The 12,158-nt window shown below is 36.5% G+C and overlaps 1 protein-coding gene across 3 annotated transcripts in view; it reads left to right on the top strand.

The window, feature by feature from the left end:
• SNF4Agamma (SNF4/AMP-activated protein kinase gamma subunit) overlaps positions 1–12,158 on the top strand; it is a 40,727-nt gene that overhangs the window by 12,453 nt on the left and 16,116 nt on the right. For all 3 annotated transcript variants that reach the window (XM_064357043.1, XM_064357042.1, XM_008196096.3), the window contains 3 exons: positions 2,576–2,950; positions 3,389–3,583; positions 6,336–6,357. In XM_064357043.1, coding sequence (XP_064213113.1) covers positions 2,576–2,950; positions 3,389–3,583; positions 6,336–6,357 — 592 coding nt within the window. The remainder of the gene's footprint in view (positions 1–2,575; positions 2,951–3,388; positions 3,584–6,335; positions 6,358–12,158) is intronic.

Below are 12,158 nucleotides of genomic sequence, written 5' to 3'. Positions count from 1 at the left end.
TTTTGGGCTGCTGTACACTTAGACAACAGATAAATTAATAAAAAAGTCTTCATTCAATCTGCTTTGACATTATCAACCCCAACATGTTCCTCAAAATTCAGTGAAAAGTTCGTCATATTTTAAGTCAAATTTGCTTCGTTATAACCGGGCTCCACTGTATTTACGATAAGTTTTCACGATATTTTGTTTAAATAAAACTCCAATTATCGGCGTATTTGCCTTGGAAAATTTTGGCCTCTTCTAAAAAATCCTTTAAGTGTGTCTTCACATTATTTATTTTTGCACTTAAAAAATTACAAGCGTTTATCTAAAAATCACTTTAGGATGTTTACGACCTTTGATTAATCGAACCTGTGGATATTTCGTGTTTACGTTCCGTGACATATTGCCAATTGAAGAAAACATTAGTGTGAAAATAGTTAAAACTAAATAATAAATAAATGTATGACCGAAAGTTCGACGACCTGTTTTATCGAATTGGAATTTGTCAGTGGATCGGATCATTTAAATTAGATTAGGTAATGAAGAGCGTCGTAGACTAGCAATGGTGGTGAAAATTAGCGCAAAAAAGTTGTGGGTGCTTCTGATCAGTTGTTTCAGATTTCGTCAGGTAATTATCAATGGACAAGTTTGATTGTTATCTGAAACAATTAAACACTTACGACACTGTCGTATTTTTAGAAATTTCTATTAATAATCGAAAGTATCATCTTATCACAAAGTAGAGTTTGAGACTGAGATTTATTATCTCTTACGTCAATTTTGTCAACATATCGTAAAAGTGGCAAAGCGATTTTTACTTCGTTAACATGAATGATCGATTGATGGTAATGATGGTTTTTCTGCTCATATTTTAGTAGAGCAAAGAAATCGATATGGGGATAGTCCAAGTTGCTAATTAAACCCCAAACTGTGTCGGAATTTCACGGTATAAACAATGAAGCAACACGTTTGTTGGAGGCAACACAAAGAGCTGTCGGCTTTTGAAGTCGCGTTGTTACCGCAGTTTCAAATAATTGAAAATAAGCCGAATCGTAGGCGAGGTCTTGTAATTAGACAGTAAACCCACCTTTGCTTTAAATTATGTAAATTACACCTGGGTCAGTTCCCTCCATACATTTATGATTATTACACGGTTGAGCAGGTCGGCCTGAACTGGGTCAAGTATTGACAACAATAAAGCACTGTTTATTTTAAAAATCGATCGAAAAAGTCGCCTTAATTGCGCTAAATGTTTACTATACCTTTACCTTCGTGTTGTCTTACCTCATCAAATTCTTGACGCTATCATTTCCCGTGTCGTCATCAGCGTTTCATTGACTGGATAGCGCACCAGAGTTGGATTTCCACCCTTATTACTTGTGCAACTGTCGTCTTATCGGCGCCAGGATGCCGAACGTCATCGTGCGTACGCGATTCCTCCTCTTCCAGTGGTTGTCCAGTGTTGGAAGCTGAACGTTTCCAGATAAATATAGAACGTTTCAAGTCGCCAACAATAAAATCTGCTTGTTTATGCTAAATTTGAAAACATTTATGGAATGAGTCGCACGGAGAAATTCAATTCAACGACGGTATTGTTGGAGTGAGTGAGCAAAATGTATCGCGAGATTTTCTTGAAAAATCTGGACGACTGTGTCGAGGAAAGTTTGGCTTTTTCCAGACGAAAGGTCAGTGTGACTTGCTGTTTAGGCGCTTAAAATTGATTGTGTATACAATTTTTTTCTGACTCATTTCCAGCCATTTGTGCTTTTTATGGGCTGTTTGCTTGACGAATTATTATAATCTAACTCGGGAGCAGTTGTACATAATGCACATTATAAAAATCGAATCCGCTATTAGCATACGGTGGGAAAAGTTCTGTTTATGTTCCAGTTTAATAAATTAATCAAAAGGAACGATGTGTTTTTTTTAAATTATATCGAAATGCTTATGTATTTTTAACATTTGCACGTTTTAGTTGAAATTTCATTTCTTTTTTATATTGAATTTTCTGTAAATTTACAGAAAATTGGCGATTTTTGTTAAAATTTGTTTGCTAACGATTATTTGTGAATGTCATTGTTTCTGAAACAATTTTGAAAATCCTCAAAAATCGCACCGAAACCGTTAAATGATTTTTGATATACACTGTTGTAACACTTGTGTTAAGTGTGTTGTCTAATATCAAGTTCTGTTAAGCTCTCGATTTGTTATGGGCCGTAAACTTTATGAGGTCATGAAAAGTATGGAGATTTTTTCAATATTGCAATATAAGTCATTTCGGAATTTTTTATGACGTAATAAAGTGTTTATGTTTCCAAAAATTCTAATAAAATTTTGACAATTCTGGGGCACCCTTCAATACCATGTCACTACCATCACTCAAGGTATTTTTTTAATGACCCGCTGAATATTTCGTTCGTCTGTTCACTGCGCTGATTAAAAATTGGGCGCGTCACATCTTAATTGATTTGTTGGTGTGTTCGTAATAAAATCGCCTCAGTAATCGATGGCTGTTTAGGTTATTTTCCAAATTCCGGCACCTCTATGGTAGTGCATTTAATTTTGTGTGAACCTGACCAGATTTTCGTTGCAGGAACTGGGTTCCCAGCCCCTCCCGACCATCACCAGCGACGATGTCGACACCCAGTCCATGCCCAGGCCCCGCTCTGGAACGTGGGGCTCTAAATCAGACAGCAAACAGAAGAGCAAAGACAAATCGAAAGACGGTAAAAGCAAGCAGGGTAAAGAACACAAAAGCGAGGGCAAGAAGGAGAAGAAGAAGGACAAACATTCGGGAACTCGGAGCGGGTCAGCGTCCAGGTCGAATTCGGCCGAACGGAGGAAGTCCGAAGATGTGCAAAGTCCCAAGAAAGCGGGAATGTTGGACGCCTTCAGGACCAGGTCGAACTCAGACGCGAGCAAGAAGAAGGGAAGTGCTTTTATGGCGTCCATGAAGAGTGCCATGCTGGTAGGTAATTGCGATTGAAGCGAACACTTGGTTTTTTCCTTAGAATGTACTTAAATAAATTGGTAAACAGGCGGGCAAGATGAATGGCTGGTTCAAAACAAACTAATAAAATCATCACTAAATGAATTAAACGCATTTTTGTTATAGAATAGCGTCACATTTTTATTTTTAAAACTGTATTCTTAGGTAAAACAATAATTTAATGGACCAATAGTCCTCCGTGGGTTTCAAGTAGCAAGGTTAAAGGAACTATATTTTTAGCATTAACTCATTATGTTATTTCCTAACTCCCTCAATCTGTCTTGTTTTTAAGTGGCGACAATCAAATTGAAAGATTAACGTCGCGTGTAACAGTTATGCAACCAAGAAAACACTTTCATTGTTTAATAATTTTTTATGTTAATTATCGTAATGTATTCGATTTTTTAAATGTTTCAGCATACAGGTTTGATGCATGCACGTCCGAAGGCACCACGGGATGGGTCTGCCCATCCAGTCCGTGATGATGGTTCCCACACCCAATATTACCACACCGTTACCGCAGCTTCTTCCAATAGGAGCCCCATGACCAAAGTGATGGATATCTTCAGGAATCGGTCGCACGCAAGTGTACCACCGGAGGATAGACGAAAGGTGGGTAAAGTCCAGAGATGACACTCGGTTTTTCCGGTTTTTTACCATTTGACGTAAAACCGGGCATCGTTTAATTTTCTAGTGGCATTGTTTGGCTAAAGTGCTGACTATTCACATTTTGATGAATAAAATTCGATGAATGATTTGCTTATGGTGGTTTTTTAACTATTTGCCAATTGTTTCCTTATCTTTATTTGGTTTGATTGTTTTTCGGTAAAAATTTTACTTTGGGGTAAATTTGCTGTTATTAAATAAACAGCTGATAAGATAATAAAATGGGTTTATTAATGATGTAAGACAATCAAAGTGGAAAATTTCACATTCAAGATCATTTCTGATTCACTTTGAAGCGACTTTGTTAGGAGAAATTTCGTCTCAGCTTTGGTAAAATTATGAAACGCGATATTCGAATATTTCAATGATTGCATTGATTTCTCCGAATTCTTGTTGAATGAGAAAGATTTTCCGCATTATTGCGTACCATTTCACGGTTCGGTCAATGAATTATTCGTTTTTTTTTCGAATGCACAGTTTGAAATTTTCCACGTGAAATTACGACCGCTACTAATTGAATATTAAAACTAAACAAACCTTGTGTTTTTGACATTATTTGTATTTGCGCTGGAAGATTTCACGCTCGGAATATGATAAAGCTAACTGATTTATTTTCACGGTTGATTTTGCCCGCTCGCCTATCTGGATTTTTTCAAAATTGGTTGTTCGTAAATAAGTTTTAATAATGATAAGGACATCGGGTTCACGAACTTTGCAGTTGTGTTTTTATTATGTTTGTTAAGTGCGTCATTGTTGCCGTTTCGAAAAACTCGGTAATAATTCGTGCTGTCTTCCCATTTCTGCAATTTTCATTAAAACCAGTCACAAAACAATGTAATCAGATATTTCGCTGGAACTCTGTTTTAAACGGCACGTGAACATACTAAACGTATATCGCAAGCTATAAACTTTTATGTACCAAAAGTGTCTAATTTTTTTCGTTACTTACGTAACACTAAAATGTGAAAATTTGCACAGCATTTAAACCCAGCGCAAATATTTTTCTCTGTTGGAACACGTGTAGCGCGCTGTCAGCTCGCAGGATGAATTTATTGCATGGACAAACCATGTTATTTTTCGAGTCAAGGCGATGGTTTTTCGAAAGTTTGGACCATTTTGATTTTGATCAGTCGGGTCTCGTTACGCAAATCCTGCACGAGTGAAGTAGGGAGATGGATTGTGTGATTCTATCATGTTAGTTTTATCTCGCGACCGGTTGCGGCAAGCGCGGAAATTGAAAAAGTCGCCAGTAACGTGCAAAATGTATCTTTGGGTGCATCTATTCCGGCCACGGGATCAGTTGACTGTGTTGTTAGTACGGTTTTAATTGGATTCTTGATTAGAGCCAATTGTTTGGGAACGGTTAAATTGTTTAGTTGGAATAGAAGTATCCTGTTTATTACCGCGTGGTCGCCGGTCCTATTTTTTTATTTCGATTGAGTTTTAACCACTTTTGCATAAGTCACAAAGTAAGTGCTCAAAATTTACAAGATTCATTAACACCGAGCAGTCGCCGGTCTTGTCATATTTTTCCTTATAAGCACCATGGTGTTAAAATCGAAGGAAGCTCAATAACACCTTGGCGTTTGTATTTTTTCAAACTTGATTAGTTGAGTCATACGTCATAAATAAATTTCCTATTCATGTTTTGAGGCTTAATTACTACCTTTCTCTATCTGAAAACGTAAAACTTTTGTCTAAATGTATATTATTGGCTTTAGATAAGATTAGCAAAGTGCAGCGTTTGTGGGGATTATAATAAGCACAAGATCCCGATTTTTGTAGATCTGTCGCATCGATTGTTGGCTGAGCAGGTGTTATGTTACTTAGAAATGTCGTGTGTAATCGACCCAATAAATCACCTTGCACAATCTAGGATTATTTGCGGTTGTATACACTAAAAATTACAAGCAGTACACTTAAATCATTACGCTCTCGCAGATATTTACCCGTTCCCAATCCGGCCGTAAAAAGCTCGTTTCAGGTGTTGCGGTTCGGTCTTGAGATCGATGAATTTTTGTTTATTTTCTCAGCGTAAAGGAAAATCACCCAATCGTCGTTTGATGTATATCAGGTGCTTTTTGATGATTTTTAGTCATTCGATGTGCGCGAAAAATGTAACAAACTAGTGCGTGTGTGCGAAAAATGGCTTCGTATTTTCGATGGATGAAAGGCAACAAGAAGGAGGAGTTGCCTTTTGTTAAACCCCGAAGTCATTCTTTGGATGCGAGGGGTTTGGATGCCGCCGATATTAGGAGATTGACTCTGATTAATGTACGACTATTTTGTAATCGAATTTCAAGCTGCTAGGTGCAAGAATGCGTGTAGGTTTTTCTATTGTCTCACAAGAGATAAATCACGCCTAAATGACCGCATTCGCCAGGGTTTCGTTGCGAAATATTCAAATGCGTTAACAAAGAATTCATGATTACTGCTATAATTGATTTGTGTTTAAAAAATTGTTCTGGTAATTAAGTAATTTTAACCATGCAGCTCCTATATTTAGCCTGTTTACTGGCCGATGTCTAAATGTACATGAAATCGTTATTTGCTAAGAAGCAAGGTCAGTTTCAATAAAGCCAACTAGAAAATTATAATGGTGTTTATGGAAATGGTGCATTATTTGGCCTGGTTGTTGCACGCTATGCAGTTGAAATTGCATCCGAAAAAATGACTATTAACGTGTTTTTTGTTGCAGAAAGCGGCCCAACAACTGTCCGGTAAGTACACGTATTTTGTGTCCAGAAATTGATAAAAATGTATTGGTGGGAGTTATCACACACATTTCGAAATGTTAGGTCGCTGTAGCGCGAATCGAATCATTCCGGCAGATGGCGCGTTCGGGGTATTTTCTCGCATGAATCTGGTCTCTGAAGCTTTTGAAACGACGGCGAAATCAATACTTTTAGTGCAGATTTCAATTTTAAAGAGTCGGCGAAAAAATTTGGTGCAACGGAAAAGTAACAGAATCTTTTGTTTGTTGTTGCCAAAAGTGCGTTGTTTCCATTGAGAAAAAAATTGGCATAAAATCGTGTTGTTTCTTGGCACTTTTATGCATACTTAAATAACTTTTCGATTATTCCTTTCAATGCCATTGACATTGTTTTCTAGGCATAATTATGTATTGAGTTCCTGCTAATCGATTAATTATTTATGGTCTTTGAAGCAATCTGAATCTCTTGAATGGATTATACACCAGTTACAATAATGCTTCAATGTTATCTGAAGAGATTTACATGACAATGTTTTGCAGATATTGCATAATAGTCAAGTGTAGTAATTGCTACGGCCGTCAAGCCCACGTTAAGGTCGCAAACATTTAAACATTTCAAATAATAGTGGCAATCAGCCCATTGAATTTCGCTAAAACCACCCTCATTAATATCATTACCCGTCGAACAAAGGTCTTCAGGTCATAGGAATTGATCATCGATAACACAATCCTCAAATGCAATAATTTATGCTCCGATTCAATTACTGGCAAAAATAGGCATGCGAGCAATTTTCAGGCTTGATACCTTTTCAGGATTTCTCGTTTCTGGGTCATGTGTATTTTATTCCGTATTACGACTATAAACTTGTGACGTAATCCTGGTTATCACTATCTGAACAACGGCGAGCCTCCTTGAGTTTGCGCGCTGTTATCCTGTAATTCAATGTTTCCGGTCCAACTCCGATGACAACAAATACGCACACATGTGCGTGTGTTTACATTGTGTTTTTGAGGAGCGGTTGTTTTCAAATTCAACGAAAATGGTCGTGAAAATTTGTATAATTTATGCAGAGGAAGTTTAATGTTTACTAAATCGAGTGATTTATATACTACATGAAATGGAAGGGGGCTTAAAATTTGTAACAAAGTTTGGGCGTTTGGGAATAATTTCACTTTAAACTGTTTCGCATCTCTAGATAAAAAAATAATGAGTTTTATTAAAACATCAAATTGCTTTATTCTTTTTTAATGAAAGAATTTAATTACAAAAAGATTTACATCTGTTTTGTAGAACAGGTGGTTTCGTTAAAAAGGATGAGCGTGCTTTATTGTCTTTTTTGCAATAAGAGAATTACAAAACTTTTCATTTTTCCTTTGTAAAATTTTTAATGACTTTTTCTAAAGTATTTTCATCTAATCTTGAGTTCATTTCATGCGATATAATAGCGCACTCAATCATCTGGTATTTCTGGAGATCAGTTTTAAGCTTTAAAAAAGCAATAGCTTTTTATCACCTCGGTATAAAAATGAAAGCATTAGGAGAGTCCAATATGTTGGAATAAAACACTTTCTATTTTTGGCTCCAAAATCGTGTTGAAATGGTTTTTCATTTCATGTTGTCTAATTTTTTCCGAATGGGGGAAATAGATAAAATCCCTCTTGGAAAACACAGAAACGACTTTTGATTTTTCCATCTACTTTTGAAATAAACTCATATATGAAGTCACTGCAGATGTCTGCATACGAATGCTGTCAATGCTGAAATAACATTTCGAATTTAATAAACTTCAGTAAATTGTATCCACGAGGTAAGTAGGTTTAGTCGTCTATAAAAGTCTAACATGAATGAATGTGAATCGAGGATCAATTCAATTCAGTGCGTCCATTCTGGTATTCAGGATTTCAGTGAGTTTTACAGAGTCGAACTATCTGTTATTGCAAATATGCCAACAATGCTCAAAATGAACAATGATTGCAGATTTACAAACAATAGTTAACAAAAGAGAATAAAAGTAAATATTGGTCTAAGCAATGATTTGTGTTTATGGTTATAATAATGCGTTACTGATGGATTCCATTGTTTGAAAATTTTTTATTTGTTTTTTTAAATATTTGCCATCACATAACTTATTGTTTAAAATGTTTGTTTCAAATTAAGCAGCCTTGATGATTACGGCGGCGTTTTACCGATTTTTACGACTTGATGAGGACAAGTTTTCTATTTTTAAGTTTGTTATAAATGCAGATAAGAGTGATAATGATCTATTTGCAAGTTGAGATTTTTAATTTCTTTAAGCGTGTTTTCGTAAACACATTGATCCATTAGGTTAATTAGAAGCCGTATGAGTTTTCTTCGTCTTCTTAAAAAATAAAACAAGTCCTTATTTACGCATGTCTACGTGATCCAATCAACGTCTTCTTCAATTATCTGCCTGAATAATTAATGAAGAAAGTATGATTGGGATAATTGTTCAAGAAACTGTGGCAAAAATCCAATCAACTGGGCTAAAGTGAATTATAGTCACCACAATTGACGCCTCCGGAGACAAATTTCGGCTTGAGAGGTCGCCATCGAGAGGGATAGCCCCCAATTTGTAATTTGTTGTGATAGATAAATCAGGGGTACTTTTGAGCATGACCTCGCATTTAACTCATCAACCGAGAGGGAACACTGCGCACACTTCCAAGCTCCAACCTCCAACGCTCCGGATATCAGCACTCTGCAGCAGTTCAAACTTCAGCGTCGAAAGTGTTGCATGTGTCATTCCTGAAACGGTGTTTCTCCCCCTAAAAAGCGCTCCTCCATTGTTGAAAGTTTCGCTCGACGAGGTTGACACGTGGTGGTTGATGCGGTTTCAGTGTCCGTGTTTTTTTTATTCACCAAAAGTTGAAACCCAAATTGTATTGTACATACGTGCAGTGTTGCATGCGAGTTTGTGTTTATAAACAGAAACACAGGTAAAGCGGTAAAAGCTTGCCCGGAAAGTGAAAAGTTTCAGGTTCTGTTCTATTGTGGAAACACTGGACCAGTCAGTGTAATTACTGTCATTATGGTCTTATTGAAAAAATTGTCGGCTAATAACAGTGCAATTAGGAATTTTCGCTAAGTTGCGCCAAGGCCGCGAATTTTCCTGCATAACTTAAAATACAGCAATTATTTCGAGCCAGTTTCCTTGCCCAAGCCTTGAACCCATCTGGTCGACTTTACCTTAATTTTTTCGACAGTTCATGGTACAACCACCTGCCGGTTGAAAAACCAGCCGCATAGTAGTAACCCTTTTGTGACTGAATGTCTTATCGATTGCGGCCTGTTTTGGCTTAGGTCAGCGTGTCGACTAGGGGTGGCCTAATTTCTTCGTTGCAAAACATTGGTGGGTGTCGGTGTCACACGTGGAAACGGATTGTTTGATGTGAATCATACACCGAGATAATGCAACGATTGTAATAACATTTGTGATAGTTTTGCGAGATTCGCTCGATGAGAGTAAATATTATGCTTTATCTCGCAGGAAAACGAGAGCTTTCGCTGGGTAGACGACGCGCTTTTATTCAAATTATTCCAACACAGTTTTGAGCGAAATTGCTATCGTTTGGCACAGTTCGATCGATGTTGACGGCGTGTTTTCTTAAAAATTTTGGGTTATTTCGGACCGAGTAAATATAGTTATTTTACGCTCGCAGAATTCAAATTTATGTCCTGTTTTTTTCAAAATGTAATTTAAGTGACATTTAAAGTAAAATTGTTTTGAACTTTCGCAAATGATAGACACGTGTTAAGGTGCGGAAGTGTGGGCACATTGCACCCATAAAACTTTATTTATAGATAGTTTTTGTGTATTTTATTTATTGTCTTACCATAATGCGTTTTAAATTGCTCATTTAAATGTCTGGTCCTTGCCTTGTTACGAATTAATCACTCTATTTTTCTAATCTGCTTTAAATAATTTAATTTAAAATTTAAAGCACAGTCAAATGTCACAAAAAATTATTCAATTATTGGCCGGAATTTAAATTGAAACGTTTTACAACGCGCGCACTGAAAGGGATTAAACTATTGCACTTCGTCACAACTGCGCCAGTTTGAAATTAATTTAGAGTTTTGCCAAACGAATATTTCGAAATTTGGTTTATTATTACCCCGGATTTGGGTCAAATCTTTGTACGAACCATTGGTCTTTATTTTTACATTTTGACCATGAAAACCACGTTCATTACCTTAAATTAAGCGATTGAATTCGTGTTTATTGTGAAGGATCGAAGAGATCTCCAGGAGATAATCGCGCGACCTTGGCGTAAATTGAACTAGTCCTTAGAACAAAACATCTTATTTAACCGTTAGCCATGAGGCTGTACTTCACAACCTGTTTGCATTAATATGGAAAAACCTAAAGGTTGGACACCTTTGTGTATAAATAAAAAACACTACCATTGACCTCCACGAACATTTCGCTGGGGATATTGTCGATAGTGAGTGTTTCATATCCGGTAGTAAGAAAAATTCGCTTTTGTCGCAAATTGGAATAAAAGGCCGATTCTGCAAAATGGTTGTTTGTTGTAAAAAGCACAATACGAATTAAATTATGCATCTCGAAGTTTTTTTTTTGTAATTATTGTGCAAGTCAGGCACGTGTCGGAGCAATTTTACCGGATTTCGATGTGTAAATAATGACGAGGTGAGGATTAAAAACTCCGTGCTGTGAGCGGTTTTAATTATAAAATTGGGTATAATTAATTGGATATCTGTGGGTGGCGTCCGAAATTGGAAACAATTTTTGTGTTTTTTTACAAAGCAAACGTTCGTACAAACGTTCAGTTTTAATGAACATGTGTTCGGCCTCGGGGGCTCAATTTTTCAGTCGTTTTGTTCTCGTTAGATGCTGCCGCTCTCCAAATGCGATTTTTTATGCTAAGTTGCACTTTATTGCGTACTGTACGTTTATGACCGGTATTGTTTTTAATTACGGAATGAACGTGTTTTCTTATTTTTAGTACGAGTTGTTTTTCAATTTATACATACATACATATATTATAATGAAATCTACAGAAACAGCAGTGGCTGTTTGTGAACGGCAAATACGGAAGTGAATCATTTTTATTAATATTTTGAAACGGTACACAAACGAAGATAAAAACATCAACAAATACTTTATATGCAAGTACTCGCTGTTTATGATTCGAACAAACGGATTATTGACAATCATAAATTTCACTTTTTAACCTTCTCGTCTTTTATTCCGTTCAAGCGTTCACATTTTTGTACAGTATTTAAATAATTTGGAGGCCGGGCTTGCATATGACGGTAAAAACGGAAGAATCTATAAGATCCGGTTTGATTCCCTGGATGAAATGGCTGTAAACTCCTAAATTAAATTATAAACTTGTGCCATCTAAATTTGTCTCAGCCCACGCTATACGACTAATTAAATTTCAGCTAAAATCTCGATATTCGAGCTTTCGTCCGGTTATTTTCGCTGCAGGTGAGTTGTGTAATATGGCAGGAAATGTCTGCAGCACATGTTGCAACGAGTCCGTAAAACGAATTTAAAGAATAAAATTGTCATTAAGACTATGATGTCGGTGACCTCGAGCTATTTGTTGTACCAAGAGCTATTAATCAACAGCAAAGAATGCATTCGTGATAAACTATGCTAGGAGAACCGGGGTGCTAGTGTCAATGAACACCTATGTTTTAATTTTGTTGTTATACTTGACCCAAAATCAGGCCGAACTAGGACGACGGAAAATTATTATTTAAACCGATTCATTATCAAGAAATTAATACACTTTTCGTGTGTTTTGATGAAAGAG

Source organism: Tribolium castaneum, chromosome 5 (assembly GCF_031307605.1).
Source record: "Tribolium castaneum strain GA2 chromosome 5, icTriCast1.1, whole genome shotgun sequence".
Taxonomy (NCBI): Eukaryota; Metazoa; Arthropoda; class Insecta; order Coleoptera; family Tenebrionidae; genus Tribolium; species Tribolium castaneum.
The sequence above is the reverse complement of the archived record's forward strand: the minus strand, read 5'-3'. Positions and strand labels throughout refer to the sequence as shown.